Below are 17,073 nucleotides of genomic sequence, written 5' to 3'. Positions count from 1 at the left end.
ACTAAGAGCTATGAATTTATTTTTTGACCAGATATGATTTCTAAATTGGAAGTTATTGTTTTCAGAGACATTGTTGTTTCCAGAGGAGAGGGCATCTCTGATTTGGGATAGGAATGGGGGAGTTGTTCTGTAACAACTTTCCTTGCTAAATACCTGCTTAGAAAATATCTTTTCTGAGAGAGAATTATTTAACTGATAACCAACAGTAAGCACACTGATAGGGGCTCATTAGTTACAGCACTAAAAAATTCGACCCTTAAGAGTTACCCTAGAGTCCTAATCTAGGTTAGAGAGCAACCCCAGAAAGCATACTACATTAGGATATATCGTTATTAATTATAAGGAATGGTTTAGTAACTAAACTATGGATGATTTTATGATTGGAAACACTATTGAGCAATAAAACTTTTTTTTTTACTTGCTGAATAGTTTATATACACATAACCATATTTATTGTTTGTCAATGTAAATACTACAAACATTTGCAAGAATAAAACTTCTATCTAAATAATATTTTATGGGCGTTTTCTGAGAATCTTGGAAGGCATCATCTTATTAGATAGGACTTTACTTAGGAATAGGGTTTCATAGTATGAAGGAGAGCAGGAGGTTGTATCCCAACATGGGAAAAGATCCCTAAAAATTGCAGGGCTACAATGGGGGAAAAGGTATATCATGCTATTTTATATCTTTACTTAATGCTTCCTGATATCAACATAAAGATTCCAATTTTGATATTGAGTCAGAACACTATAGACCTGTGTATTCTTGCCCATTGTCGATTATATTTTCCGTCTCTCTTTTTTTCTTATCTTTGATGTTGCTAATAAGCATATTTCAGTTAAAGCAATAATTTGAGACAATTAGAAGCAATAGCAGAGTTAAGCTTTGGAAAGGTTATCTTGCAATGTCATTTTACTGACTAATGTGCTCCCCACTGCCATGTTGCTAGTGAACAGACATGTGTTCACAAGCCAGTGTGCTTCATCTGTGGTGACTTTGATTTATTTGCTCTGTAAATTGGGACTGAAGCAATAATAGAAAGTGACATTAATTGTTTAACAGAGTCCTCTTTGTCACATCCATTGCTTTCTCTGGGGTGTTTGATTGTTGAAACTTGTACAAAACTAATTGAAATTGCCATGATGAGGGCTAGTGTCCACTCAGCTTCTCACTTGGGAATGTCAATACACTTGAATGTCTGTTTAAACCTCCAACTTGAAAGATTTTCCAGCAGATATCTGGCTTTCTTATATATAGTAGTATAGGATTAAAGAAAACATTGAAAGTCTAAACAAAAAAACACATTTTTCCCTATTAATTATTTTTGATTTTCTATCTTTTAAAAAAAAATAAGTGTTTTAAAATTCAGTTTCCCTATCCCTATTAAATAAAAGAAAAGAAAAAGAAAAACATTACACATAATCAAGAAAAATAATTCCCTTTTTGTTCACATCCAAAAACTTGTATCTCATTCTGTATATAAGCCTATCAACTCTCTGTCATGAGATAAGTAGCATTTTTTATCATTAATTCTCCAAAATCATGTTTGGTTATTGTGTTGTCCTTGCAGACTTATCAATTTTTATATCATTGATGCTATAGTATAAAATCTGATAATCATTGATATTATAGTATACACACTATAACTCATCTGGTTCTACTCATTCTATTCCACATGAGTATATCCAGGTTTCTTTCAAACTGTCTCCTTTTTTGCTTATTAAAGTATATAATTACTTCCATTTCCTATGGTTTGTGTTTCCATCCCTCTCTTGATGACACTCCCTGAGTTTTCAATTCTTTGCCAGGGTGTAAGGAGCTGCTACAAATATGTTTGAACATAAAGAACCTTTTATTCTTCTTAGGATCTCTCTGGGGTATAAGACCTAGTGGTTGAATTGCTGTATCAAAAGGCATGCACTGTTTAGCAATTTGGGGGACATTGTTCCAAATTGCTTTATACAATGGCTACAGCAATTCCCAACTCTACCAACAATACATCAATAGGCCTGTCCCCCACTAGTCTCTCCAGTGTTTCTCTTTTTTTTCAGCTTTTTTTGGTCACTTCTCTAGGTTCACGGATAGAACTTAGAGCCTCAGAGTTGCTTTAATTGGTATTTTTATGATCATAAGTGAGTTGGAGCATTTTCATAAATATAGTTAGCTTGTTATTTCTTCCCTTCAGAACTATCTGTTCACACTCTTGGAACATTTATCGACTGGGGATGGTTCTTAGTATTAAAAATTGGAATCAGTCTTAGAAATGAGATTTATTGAAGAAATTGACTTCTAAGACTCCCCTCCCCCCAAAAAAAATTGATGATTTCCTTCTAATAAAGTAAATCAATAAATATTAAGAACTTACCACTTGTCAGGTATTATGCTAAACATTGAGGATACAAAAAGAGGCAAAAAATAATCCCTGACCATAAAGAATTTATAATCTAATGGAGACAACATGTAAATGAATAAATACAAAGTAAGTTAACTAGATGCAGGATCAATTGGAAACAACAAGGTGAAGACTACTCGATAGAAGAGTATATGTTGGGGAATAAGGTATAAAAAGACTAGCAAGGCAGACCCACACACAGCCTTTTGCAGTAAGCCAAGTGTAAGCTGATGAAGACCTGATCCACAGTGGTAGTAATTTTGGAAGAGAAAAAGGGACATATTCAAGAAATGTTGCGAGGAGAAAACCAACAGGCATTTCCACTTGTATGGGGGATATAGGTTGAGAAATAGTGAGGAGTATAGGATGAGAGATGAGGAGGATGCTGCTGCCCAGTATAATAAAAAGGAAGGAGGTATGGGGAGAAGGTTCAGTTGCATTGGATTTGATCATGAAAGAATTTTTTATTTTTATGTAATAACCATTTTTCTACCTGTGATCCTCTCTACTTGGCTGTGAACTTTTTTCCTCTATCTATTTATCTGAATAGTGATTTCTTCCTTGGTCCTTTAATTTGCTTTTAATATCATTTTTTAAAATGTCTGCTGTGTATCCATTTGGAATTTCTTATGTTTATACAATGTGAAAAATTGTTCCATTCATAATTTCCATCGGATTGCTTTTCGATTTTCTCAGCAGTTTTATTATTATTGTTGTTGTTGTTATTAATAATAATCATTATCAAAAAGTGAATCCAAGAACTCGGGTGTTTGATATCAAACCCTAAGGTAATAAATAAGTCTACTTATTTTTGTATATTGTGTATATAATCTGTTTTCACTCATCACCCTCTCTATTTTTTAACCAGTACTAAATTGTTCTGAGAACTTCTTTTTCTTTATTATAATTTGAGATCAGGTATTGCTAGGGCCCATTCTTTCCAACTTTTTCATTATTTTCTTTGAGGCTTTTGTCTTTTAGTTCTTCTAGATAAATTTTGTTAACTTTTTATTTGATAGTTTAGTATAACATTAAATACATAATTAATTAAGTTGATATTGTCATTTTTCTTATATTGGTCTGCTTATGAGCAATTAATATTTCTCCATTTATTGATATCTATATTTCTATAAGCAATATTTTGAAGTTAGTCATAGTTTTTCTTGTTAATTTCAAGAATAATTTTGCTGCAGCAAGCTCTGCTCAAGGACTTCACAAAATCATCTTTCTACTTTTATACATATCACCACTATTTAAGTAAAAATAGAAATAATTATGTTTAATTAGGTCTTATAAATGAATTATGACATGATCAAATTCCAAGGTCTCTACCATTGTAATGAATATGTTGTTTTTTAAGAATCATTGGCAGGAACCCATGAGACACAGTTAATTTAAAAGTATTTTTCCATGTACTCTTTGCTTAGAATTATACTACATTCATGGAAAACTATTTGAGTTTATGATTAAAAATATAGCATATAGTATACTTGGAATATCAATCATAGAGTTTAAATTATATTACTGAAAAAAAATTTGATAAATATTATTAAACTTTTGACTTCAACTATTTGACCTCGAGAAATGAAGCATATTTATAAAAGTATGGAATGTGTAAAGATGTCTGATTAAAAAAAAACATTCAAACTATATTTTGTCAAATGTAATACAAAGACATTATTCTAAAGAAAGTAATATTTATCTTTGATTTAACTAACATTTGGATTCATTGTAGTTATGTGAAGAATAATTTTATAGCTGATTTCATGCTTAGATTTTTTTGTAGTGAAAAAAAAAATAATCCCCAGTACTTGAAAGGCCAGTTTTATTCATGATCAGAATTTTTTTTCTTTTAATATTAAACAGTTTGTAGAATTTGGAATCGGAAGAAAGCTTAGAGGTTATTGAATCTGACTCTTATATTACAAATGAAGAAACTGAGATCCAGAGAGAAATAATTCGCTTAGGTTTTACAGACAATGGACAATTTGAACCCAGATCTTCCAACTCCCAAACTCTTACTACTAGATCAAAGAAGCTGTCTGCAATGTTCTTATGATCTTAAAAGTAACTTATATTTTAGAGAACCAAGTATTTCAAGGTGTTAGTTTATTCCCATGTATCACATAGTTATATATATATATATATATATATATATATATATATATATATATATATATATATATATATGTCCTGATTAGATATTAAAAATCTACCCACTTAGAATATATAGAAACATTACAAAACTTAAATAACAGTGCTATTATGCCCCGTAAACAAGTCATTGACAAAGTCAGCTTCAAGAACCACAGAGTTGATAGATTGATAAAAATCCCAAAACAAAGCCCTCAAGATCAGTCATTACTATAAAGGTGGATAGAAATGCTGCCACGGTCTCTAAAGACACAATGAATTACAAGCTCGTGATTTTTGCTTTTGGACAAAGACTCATCAGAAATGAGGGGAAACAATTTTTATATGAAAATGGAATGTATATGTGATAAAGACTTGCCTAATTTCTCTAGTAATACAATTTGATTTTCTGATTAGCTGTCTTATTCTCTCATTCTTGTAATTTTGTCAGGTCAATTAACTGGAGTTCAGTGCCAGAAAGAAAGGAAGTCTGGCTATTGTTGGCTTCATTACGTGTCAGCAACTTAGGTGCATTTTGTAAGACAATCTGTGCAGGATAATTTAGCCTATAGTTGTTAATATTATAGCATCAAGTCTGAAGTGTGTGTGTGTGTGTGTGTGTGTGTGTGTGTGTGTGTGTGTTATGTGTGTTTTGACATTCTTTTAAAGAAAATCAACAGACCAAATAAAAGAGAAAGAACTAATACCGATAGAAAGATTTTACATACATTCATTCACATAATGAGGAGGTGGGAAGGATGAAAAAAGGAAAAATAAAGAAAATTACATTATTGCATACTTAAAATTTGCCCCAATAGGTTTTTAGTTTTGTATGCAATCATCTTTCTTTGTCTATTTTACCATGTTATGGAAATGCCAGTTTTATTTCTGAAGTTCAGAATCAAATAAAATTTTAAGAAAAACGAATTTCTGGGTCAAGAGGAAGAAAATTATCTTTCCTGAACTCAATTGTGAGTGAAAAGTAGAACAAAGAGAAAGGAGTCCAAAGTTCTAACTCTGAGGCCCATAGCTGACCCTTTACTCCATATCCGTAGCGAGCAATTAACTTATTTCCTTATCTGTAAAATTGGTGTAATGTTTATAAACCTCACTTTGCCTGCCTGTGAGAAGGAAAGTGTTCAGTAAACTTTAAAAAGCCTTTGGAATATGAACTAACATCATTGAATTTATTGAACATACACTGTGTATTGAGTTCTGTGACAATGACTGTGGGCTTCAAACAAAAGCTAAATAAATACATGGATCCTGCTCACAGGGAGCCTATATTTCAAAAAGGAAAAGCAAGCTTATCCACATGAAACCATTTGTCCACAAGATCATATTATTTAACCACATTCAAATTTCCTAACACTGATTCAGTATTAGGGTACCAAACAAGTTAATTGTGTGGTGCCATAGAGAGCTAGCTTCAGAGGCAAGAAAAATGGGCTCAACTCTTGCCTTTTACACAGGGAAAGATTCTAAAGGTGGTGTCTATGGAAAAATGTCATGGGGTCCATGAACTTGAATAGGAAAAAAAGATACCTTTATTTCAGTTTAATAGGTTTCTGTATTTTAATCTGTTTAATCAGTTTAATCTGTTCTCTGTATTTTATTTTATGTATTTAAATAATATTATGAGAAGAGGTTCATTGGCTTAACAAGATTACTCAAAAGCTCCATAACGAAAGGTTAAGATGTGTGTGTGTTCAGTCATTCTTCAACGGTATCTAAATATTCATGATCGTACTTGGGATTTTCTTGGCAAAGATAAGTTTGCCATTTCCTTTACTAGCTCTATTTATAGATGAAAAAACTGAGGCAAGCTTGAGTAAGTCACTTTCCCAGGGTCACACAGCCAGTAAATGTCTGAGGTCAGATTTGAACTCATGAAGATTGCTGATTCCAGGTTGGGTCCTCTGTGCAATATGCTACTATTGCTATTAATAATATGCTATTATTGCTATTGCTATTATTATCTATATCTCATATATTAACTATATGACTCTGGGTAGGTATTCTTTCTAAGACTATAAATTGCAGGATAGTCAATGACCTTCATTGCCAGATCCATCCCTTCCCTCCCCAATGCCCCCATGTACAGGATGACTGGCTAGTTATTTGGAATTTAGTTAAAAATATGGGACACTCCATTAAAGCAACTCTGGTCTATACATAGACATGATAAAAGTGCAAAATAGCATGATTCCAATAATCAAGGATTCAAACTATACAAATAAGGTCCCAGTTGTGTGTTCCAGACCAGGAGGGGCAATGAACTTAGTGGAGAGAGATATTCATGTGGACTACTGTTCTCAAGAATTTCTTTCTCTGCACTGGCACATTTGGGTAAACCTGGGTTCCTTTCCTGCTGATTAAGCACCTCTTCTTTCCTTCTCTCTTTATTTTTCTGTTTCTGCAGAAGATAGACGAAGAGAATGAAGCTAACTTGCTAGCAGTTCTCACAGAAACATTGGACAGTCTCCCTGTGGATGAGGATGGATTGCCCTCATTTGATGCACTGACAGATGGAGATGTGACCAATGACAATGATGCTAGCCCTTCGCCTATGCCCGACGGCACCCCTCCAACTCAGGAGGCAGAAGAGCCGTCTCTAGTAAGAACCCTTCCTACTGTTTAACAGGAATTGGAGTTGCCTCTGGCTACCCGCTGCATGGGTATGATGTAACAACAATAAGGTTTGGATTCTTAATTTAGACTGAAACAACAGACAAATCTGAGAGCGTACAGAGTGTAAAATATTAAGAACTTCTGCCTTTAAAATGTTGGAAATACAGTCTTCCTGAAGTTTTTCTGGTGTTTTTCAAATGTATAAACCAAATACACACACACACACACACACACACACACACACACACACACAACCTGGATAGTCAGCATGATAGGAACAATCTATAATATTTTGGATAATAGATGGTGAATTTTATTTGCACAGCTGATATAATTTGGTTCATTCATTAAGCTGTTGAAAAATGAATTATATTCCCATTCCTAGCATAGAGCTTTACAAATAGCATTAACTCAGGACAGTTACTGCTATTTGTAAAGCTCTATGCTAGGAAGTATCACACAAAGGCAAATAACATGTCGTTTCGGCCCCCAAGGGGTTTACAGTCTAGCAGGGAAGATAAGTCATGTGTACAAGTAATATAATGAAAAGAAATACAACGATGAGTGCCTAAAAGAGTTATCAGCAAGGTGAGAATTATTGAGCTTGTACTACCTGGGAGGTGTTGGGTAAGGTATTGGGGCTACTGATATAAAAGCAAGAGTTCCTGCCCTCAAGAAACTTACCATTCTACTGAGGATATGGGAAACCAAATGTGTACTTAAAGAAATGTTCTATAAGAAAAATAAGAGAGAGAACCCCACTACTTGGGATTATTAAAGAAAGTTTCCCTGACATGGGAATTGAAACTTGAAGGAAGAAAAGGATTTTGAAAAGGAAAGATGAAGATAATGCTTTTGAGCTATGATAGATGGGGGAAGAAATAGAAAAGATTTCAAGAACTGGCTACTATTCCAATTTGACTGATATATACTGTTTATGAAGACGATTTATATGAAATATGGCTGGTAAGGTTGTTTGGAACCAAATCGTGGAGCACTGTAAATGCCAAGCTAAGGAGTTTTATATTTTATCCTATACGCAAAGGAAAGATTTTGGAGCAAGAAAGGGACACGGTCAGGTTTGTGCCTTAGAAAGATTATTTTGGTGGTTGTGTAGAGGATTGATTAGAGAAGGAAAAGGCTGGAAGCAAAGAGTTCAATTAGAGCGCTATTACAGTAGCCCAGGCCAGAGGCAATGAGGACCTGATTTAAAGTAGTGACTGTGTAAGTCTGAGAAGGTAACAGATGCAAGACATTCTGAGGACGGTAAAATCAAGATTTGCCAACTGCATGGAGAAAAGGATGTAGATGATTCTTGGACATGGGGAAGCCCAGGAACAGAAAAAAAAAAAAAAGGCTAAGAGACAAGAGAATAAATTCCATGTTGAAGAGAGATGCCTTTTATTGATAAATCTTCTTGGATCTGATTTAGGAACGATAAATATTTTCCCATTTTAAAATAAAACTAATTAGATTTTGTGACATTATATAGGGGTTACCTCATAAGCTTAAAGAATTTCAGAGCTGCCAGCTAGTCTGGTTTCTCATTTAACAAATTAGAAAATAGAGATCCATAGAGAGTAAGGGACCCAGAGAAAGCCTCATGGATAGCTAATGGCAAATCTGTGATTTAAACCCATATTTTCACTATGGATCCATTATCCTGCTTTTCCCCTACTCCTGCCAAATGTTCATGATGCTTCTATTTTAAATTCAGATCACTTTCATTTCTTGTTCCTGGATTATACCTTCTAATATATTTCTTGGTATCTTCATCCATTCCACCTTTACAGCTAAGTTAAAGTTGCAACTTAGATTTGAATTTAATTTGGAGATTCTTATGAAATTCTTTGTAAAATTTTGCTACCTCTTCGTCCTTTACAACCATGTTGGTGTATATGCTGCAGTTATTTTCACAATGGTCATTTTTCAAAGACTTATCACAAGTATTGCCATATGAGACGATTAAGTATCCCAGGAAATAATGACTTTTGTTACCACTTTATGTTCAATAAAACTGTCTTGACCAACTTCTTTCCTTCTTCAAATCTTTCAGCTCAGCCAGCCACTTAGATGCAACTTCCTTCTTCTAGTTCTTCTCATTAAAAAAAAAAAAATTTAGTTAGATATTCAACTAAGAGAGATGATTCTGATATCATTTAAGGAATATCTATAGCTATACACATATATACATATATATATATTATATATAAGTATACATATACACATATACATATTATGTATAAGTATACATATACACATATACATATTATATATAAGTATACATATACATATACATATTATATATGTATACACATATATGCATATATATGTGTGTGTGTGTGTGTGTATATAAAATAAAGAAAAGAAGAAAAAGATGTGCAAGGATTTTTGAAACCATGATTTCAACATGAAGAACAGAAGAATTACTACACTTGGACTCTAGCATTGTGGTCCTGGGTTTATTTATAGAGTAAGTAGAAATTACACTAAAGAAAACAAAGATAGAGAAAACAGCCAAATTACAACACATGTCTGAAGTACAGATAGATGCTTAAAGTGACACAATTGATCTTTGAAAGAGCAGTCAGAAAGTATCTTAGGAAGGGGATAATTCCAAAGGCAAGAGGAAAAATATGGATATTTGCATGCTTGTTTAAGGAAAAAGAAAGAAAACTTCAAGAATCTACCTATAAGGCTACTTCCCCATTTTTTGCGAAATCTTTATGAGATTTATTTATTAATCAACTAACAAGCATTTATTAAGCACCTACTACAACCTGACATTCCCGTTAGATCCTTGGAGTACAAAGACTAAAATGAAATAGTCCCTGGGACAGATAGTGCAGGTGACTCAAAAGTAAATAAAGAAAATTGTATGAATTGTCTTTAAACAAAATCAAAATCTTTTAACATCCTTGACATAAAGCCTAACTTTCTTAATGCCAGAATTCTCTCAGTGGCATTGTATGGTTATGAAACATAGCTGACAGTCTCTGAAGAATTAAAATATCAAAGAAGGCAGTGAATAAATAGCTGAGTGTAGCTGCAACATGTAACCCATGAGAACCTTTGAAAAGAAGAGTAAAGGATGTAAGGAGAGATATATAGGGCAAGAAGAGGAAAAAAAGGGACCAGTAACCAGGAAAAGGAATGGTAGGTGGACAGATAGAATGTTCTGCTTGTATTCTCTCTTTGCTACAAGAAAGCACAGAAAGCCTTTGGTACATTGAGGGGAAGTGGAGAAGACATGGAATTGGCAGTCATGGATGGTTGAGATCTGCGTGATTGAGGAGAACATCTAAACTCATTAAATCGGAGATCTATTAGAGCCTTTTGCACCAAAATTTGAGAGGACTACAAGATAGCCAAAAAGGTGATATCTAACAAGCATTTGATAGTTTGACTGATAGAAGAGAGAGTAATCCTTGATATATATGGATTTAAAAGTCATCTATATGAGGGTGGTACCTGAAGCCCTAGTGATGAGTTCACCAACAGTAAGAGAGCAAAGAGATTAAAAAAAAAAAAAAAACCACTAGGGGATTAATAATAGCCCAGCATAATAAATAAGGAGTAGTCAGATTAGTAGAAGAATGAGAGCTGAGGAAGGAGTGAGTATTCAAGAGGAAGGAGTGTTCATCACTGTCAAAAACTGTCCAGAGGAAAAAGAGAATGAAGACTGAAAGTCTCATGGTGTTCACTATTGATATCTCTATAATAAATATTAGGAAAGAGCTTTTGTTGAGTTACAGGCTTAGAAAACATATTTGACGGACTTTTTGAAATAGGCAGTGAGGAAGTGGAGTCAGCATAGATGATGGAGAAAAAAGAAGTGATTTTATGGAGGAATTGGCATTTTCCTAATCCTTGAGGCAGAATAAAATTCCAGCAGATTTAAATAGAGTGGGGAAATATGCATTCGACGATGCTTGGCATTTCTGGGATGTGTTACTGGTATACATGATTTTCTCTCTTATTAACTAGGGCTATGTTTCATTTCTATATATCAGGTTCATTTTTGTTTCATTTGTAACACAGGACATATCATATACAGTTATGGAGTGTCATTGCTCTACAGAACCTTCATATCCTCCCTATACATTTTTAAAACACCCCAGAACTTTAGGAAGCAGACTTTGTATTTGGAGATTTCGAATCTAGAGATGGAGGTGATAACACAGGTTGTGCTTCAATTCTGAGATCTTCCATAGATGTATGTTCACTTTAATACATGATATCTTAGCAAGATGCACTTTATTGTTAGATACTCTATTCCATCACTTTCACAGCAATTTGAATGTTCAGCATTAGGTAGATGAGAGGAAGATGACTGACTTTGTTGTCTTTGGAGGGAAGTACAAGTGGTCTGGTGCAGACAGCCCTAGATTGAAATCCTACCCCTGTCACATGCTAACTGGGCAACTGGGAACTATTTGCCTAATCTCTGTGTTCTTTAGTTTCCTCCCATGTAAAATGCAGAGATTGGCCTAGATGGTTCTAGCCATACCTTCTAAGTCTAAGTCTATGATCTCATAATGCTTTACCTTGCCCCTTTCTATTATAAGCAGTTTCCTGTCCTACTTCCTCTTCCCATGTATCTTATGGTATTCTAAGTTTTAACAGAACTGGTAGATGCAGTTCAAAATAATATATTCCTCCATTCAACAATAAGCACCCCAACTGGATAATTGGATTTCTTTCCCTATTTCTCAAATTCTCACAATCATCACAAACGCTTTTCTCATTCAAATGAACTATTGCCTGCTAGTAGTAGTGGGTGGGGAATCCCCTATGGGGAGGAGAAAAGTTTATTTTTTTTCAATAGCTTAAGGAAAAACAAATAAAAACCAAAGGATTCACCAGCCCCCTTTCACCATCTAGAATGTCAGAAAAGGAAGTACTTCCATGAGCTTTAAATATAATTTCAAACCCCTTTCCTTAAAGGTTGGTTTTATTTCATTCTTTTTGAGTTATTTGTGCTCTACTTGTTGAGACTGATGTCGCTAATTTTAAGTAAATATGTTTAAAATTCTAATAAAGTCTTATAATCCTTAAAGATAACTAATTTTTCTTTCTTTTCCCTTTCCCTGATATTTTTCTAGCTTAAGAAGCTCTTACTGGCTCCAGCCAACACTCAGCTAAGTTATAATGAATGCAGTGGTCTCAGTACTCAGAATCATGCAAATACTAATCATAGGATCAGGACAAACCCTGCGGTTGTTAAGGTACAAACTTAATCTTTGTATTAAGGGGGAAAAGTAACAAAGAGTTTTATGCTTTCAGTCATGAGCAAGCAACAGATCTATACGTATTACTCTGGCTAACATCCTGCAAAGAGTTCAAAAATGGCAAACGTGAAATAAAATGGGTTCCAGAAAAATCGCTTAAGCTACTTTAAACTCTAAATAGTTTAAATTTTGCTTCGATTTGGGGGTGGAGGAATGGAGAAGTCGCCTTGGCTATTACTCTTTCTCCATATTATTAGTACATGGACTTGTCTAGTATACGATACAACTTTTCTGATCTGTTGGTCTTTTTTATGAGTAAACTCAAAGATATAGGATTATCACTTGGCCAGCTGTCTAACTGAGAAAGATAATTCTAGGATCCGAGCGAAAGATCTCCATCAGCTATTAATTGGATGGAAGGCTGGCAATGACATAATTCTGTTAGCGGGCTGTATTAAACAATGTTTGTCTTGCCGTTCACTGTAACTGACAACGGAGCGTTTAGGGGTACTTAAGAGAATTGTGGATACTGGGCCCAAGCAATCAGCAGCAAATTAAGGTTTAAACCAGCCTCTTTTTTTGGGTTCACAGTAAAGGCGCTGTAGGGTCTTGTTAGTTACATGTTGCTGAGTAGGAACATTGAAATGTAGGAGAAATGAAATAAAACGCTGCATAAATGTCATTTAGGAATTTTAAATGTAATTTTCTTTCCTTGTTCTGCAAACAATTATTCACAGCTCATAGATCTAGTACACTTAGACTGAACACTTCATTGAAAATCTCATCTCTTCAGAAAACCTATATCCATTCTGATAAGGTTCAGTTCACTAATTTTACTTTTTTTTTTATGCCTTGTTTTTAAGACCGAGAATTCATGGAGCAATAAAGCGAAGAGCATTTGTCAACAGCAGAAGCCACAAAGGCGTCCCTGCTCAGAGCTTCTCAAGTATCTGACTACAAATGATGACCCTCCTCAGACCAAACCAACAGAGAGCAGGAACAGCAACAAAGACAAATGCCCTTCCAAAAAGAAGCCCCATCTCCAGTCTCAGCCGCATCATTTGCAAGGTAGGCTTGGGACTTGAAGGCAACCCGCTGACTGAGATGTCATTGTTGAGGCCCTGGAACTCTGTGACTCTGAAAAAGACATGGTGCTTCCGCAGAAAATCAGAAGCGCTTCACTGCAGAAAGAAGGACCAGTGATAAAAGCCATCTCTTCCTTGGGAATTTTTTAACATAACTTTTTAGAGCTAATATGCATCTAAATCATAACTCACAAAAGGAATCGGAAATGTACGCTGGCGTGCTGGGGATGGCAGGGATTAGGAGAGAGGGGAGAAGTAGTGAGTAAGAATTACAGCATCAGGTAATATTTATATGGACATTATAAAGATAAGCGAAGGTCTACTAAGTTGGTTTAACCAACTCATTAGTGAGCTTTGTTTTTTTTTTTTTTTTTTTTTTAAGTAGGTGAAGGAAGAGTTTTCTTCCAACAGTGTAAAAATAGAGGAAGCCATGGTTAATTTGCCATATATTCCTTGGGAAACAAGGAATAGTATCTTTGTAGTTCGTCTCCTGAACATAAATGCTTAATTTTCATTGAATTACTTATGTTTTCACTCTTGATAAGATATAAATCCTTGATATTAAGGACTATTTCATTTCCTATCTTTGAATTCTTCACACTTAGCGCAGTGGCTGACACATCGTAGGTGCTTAGTAAATGCTTGTTGCTTGATTGGTTGATGCTAGTTGGTATTATAATCTTAGGAATAAGCTTTTCAAGTCTTCATCTTTTCCCCTTTCTTTCTAAAATGTTGATTGTCCAGACTAAACTGAACATACGACATCAGCTGACTTTTTTTCGTCTAGCCCTGAGCTGGAAGAATTAGTAATTCAAGTCAGACCTGAAAGATTTTTTGAATCTGTGCTCATAGATTTGACTTGGATCCAAGGGACCTGGATTTTGGTTCTGGTTGTGTCCCTTTGTAGTTACTCTGGTCATGGGCAATTCATTTAATGTGTCTGAGTCTCAGGTTCACGATCAATAAGATGGGGATAAAATATCTGTACTACCTACCTCACAGGGCTGTTGTGAGGAAAACATTTTACAAAACTTAGGACACAATAGAAATACAAGTTATTGTTATCATGAGTAATTTTCAAATTTTTTTTTCCTTTTACTGCCCCAGACACAGTATAGGTTTATAGTCCTGAGAGAGCTTGTTTGAAGTTACTGTTTACTTTAAAATATGCCTGTTTTCCACTCTGATTCTACCTGTAGAACTTGTTACAGTACAATGGAAAGTGGAAATAGGTATATTCTGAAGTGGCAGGTATAAAGATACCCTGTTTTTCTTTTGTTTCCTATAACTTCCCCTTCCAGCTACAGGTTCCCAACCCCTGATCCCTGTTTTGAACCATGCTAATTACATCCAGGTATGTTAATTGTTTGGGGGTGGTGATGGTGGTGGTTGTTTTGTTTTGTTATTTTTTTTAATAAACATTTTCATTCCCAGGCTATCAAATTGCTATTCCTTTCCTATTCCTTCCCTCTCTTATATAAACATACTGTCTTTGGAGAACATTTTTAAAAATATTTTACCTCTCCTTTAGCCTTTCCGTGATCCCCAGCTCTTAGTCACTTTCTATCCATTCCTTCCTCTCTAGACCCAAAATAAAATTCACGTTCCAGACCACTGGGTTTCCCACTGACCCACGTTTATGCAAACTTGGAGGTTCTCCTGCTTTTGAGCAGGGTAGAAATTAGGAGATGAAGTCTGTAATGGGTAGAGTAAAGGATTAAGAAGCATGATTTCTCATAGACCATCCCCAGGTCATTCTTTGATTTTTATATCCCTTCCAAGATGGTCCATGCATTCGACAAAGCAAATCTGGCCATCGAGTTTAAGGAGAATGCTTTCCTGCCTGTTGATCAGAATCAAAATAGTTTTGTTTTCCCTCATTCTCTTTAGAGCATAGTTGGAACTTGATAAAGTGACAGATTCACTGAATGTATTATGAGTGGCTATTGTTGAAGAGAAAATGTTTCTTGCCATTGATGTCATTAGCTTTTGCATGATTGTTTCTTTCCATGTGTTACTGTGAATATTCAAATGAGGATTATCCCAAAGCTGTAGGAACTGGGACTTGTGGTGGTGGGAAGAGTTCTGGCCTTGGATGCAGAGTCTCTGAGCCTGTCACTCTGATGCTAACGGGTGTCACCTGAAGCCATTTACAAACTTCTGCCACACTCAGCTTCCTTATCTATATTGTACAATGTAAGAGCTGGCTTCAAGGATCTTTGACGTGCTTTCCAACTTGAAATCTTAGCATCTGAAAAAAAGGCATTGCTTTCCAAATAATATATTGTTGATGCCTATGAATCAGTAAGAAATTGTCCAACCCTCGGGAATACTTTTTTATCATCAAGCAGGATATCAAGCACAAAAGAGTAGGGAAAATATTAAATAAGAACTATGGCTATTACCTTTTTGATGACAACAACATTTTATGTATGATTCTCTTACTGTTTTATAAAAAAAAAAATCCTGAAATTCAGATTGCTTTTGAGCTGCATGTGGCTTTTGGGTTTTACCACAGCCTGAAGCTGAGATTGGTTTCTTAGTCCATTTGCAGGCCCTATAGTCACTCAGTAGTTATTTCTCCAAAAAGCAAGAGTGTGTAGAGATGAGAAACAAGGTAGAGGAGGGGACTTAATGTAAGCAACATTCTAACTGTTTGCCATTTCCTGTTAGAATTTGATCTTGTGAAATGTGATTGCCTTCTCCCTTCATGCATTTTGACCAATATAGAACTCCCTGAGAATGTGAATATTGGGCTAGTGTCCAAGACAGGAAAATTTTAATTCAGATTTTACTTCCGACACTACTGGTGTGAATGTAAGCAAGTAATCTAAACTTTGAGTATCATAATCCTATCTGGAGGACTGTAAGTTACAAAAAGGAAAGAAGGAGGGAAGGAAGGAAGGAAGGAAGGAAAGAAGAGAGAAAAGAGAAAGAAAGAAAGAAAACATTTAAAAATTATAAGTCTGAATGTGTGGAAAAAAAGAATTTCTTATACAAAAGAATAACAGGTTTGGAGTAAAAATATAAATGAAATGAAATAAGGCATCTACCTTTTGTGTTAGCATTTTAAACATCATTAGCTAGTAGATATATTATTTTGTTATAAAGCAAAAAGAAGTGCATAATCAATTTTATTTTTGAGAAACCCATTTTATTCTTCATGATGCTTTTAAAGTTTTCTTCCCTAAAAAAAAAAAAAAAAAGGTCCATTTATAAACAGGTTAAATGATTTGAAGGGATTTGTTATATTGAACATACTCAAACTAAAAATAAAGCCAGTTCATTAATCTATATTTGAAAAACCCAATCAATCTAAGTAATTAATATATAGAAGGGGTTGTGAGGAATGGTACTTCTTTCTGCACACTCGATAGATGATGATATAACATTCGCTAATTTCAAAACATAAATCTAATCTCACGACTTGCAATGTGTAAATAAAATTTATCTTTGTGAAATACTTTGTTTCAGATTTTAATTTGAATACAGTAAAACGGTTTCTATCTATCTTAGCAACTACATTTGATGGATTGAATTACTTGAATATCTGTTGAATATTGTCCATGTGCTTAAACAAGCAAATAAAGGGGCTAAA

At 34.5% G+C, this 17,073-nt stretch overlaps 1 protein-coding gene across 5 annotated transcripts in view; it reads left to right on the top strand.

The window, feature by feature from the left end:
- The window catches only part of PPARGC1A (PPARG coactivator 1 alpha), a 739,677-nt gene that overhangs the window by 691,834 nt on the left and 30,770 nt on the right, over window positions 1-17,073 (top strand). For all 5 annotated transcript variants that reach the window (XM_051963878.1, XM_051963881.1, XM_051963879.1 and 2 more), the window contains 3 exons: window positions 6,951-7,145; window positions 12,265-12,387; window positions 13,254-13,458. In XM_051963878.1, the coding sequence (XP_051819838.1) occupies window positions 6,951-7,145; window positions 12,265-12,387; window positions 13,254-13,458 (523 nt within the window). The remainder of the gene's footprint in view (window positions 1-6,950; window positions 7,146-12,264; window positions 12,388-13,253; window positions 13,459-17,073) is intronic.

Source organism: Antechinus flavipes, chromosome 6, assembly GCF_016432865.1.
Source record: "Antechinus flavipes isolate AdamAnt ecotype Samford, QLD, Australia chromosome 6, AdamAnt_v2, whole genome shotgun sequence".
NCBI classification, from domain to species: Eukaryota; Metazoa; Chordata; class Mammalia; order Dasyuromorphia; family Dasyuridae; genus Antechinus; species Antechinus flavipes.
This window is presented reverse-complemented; position numbering and strand designations above follow the sequence as displayed.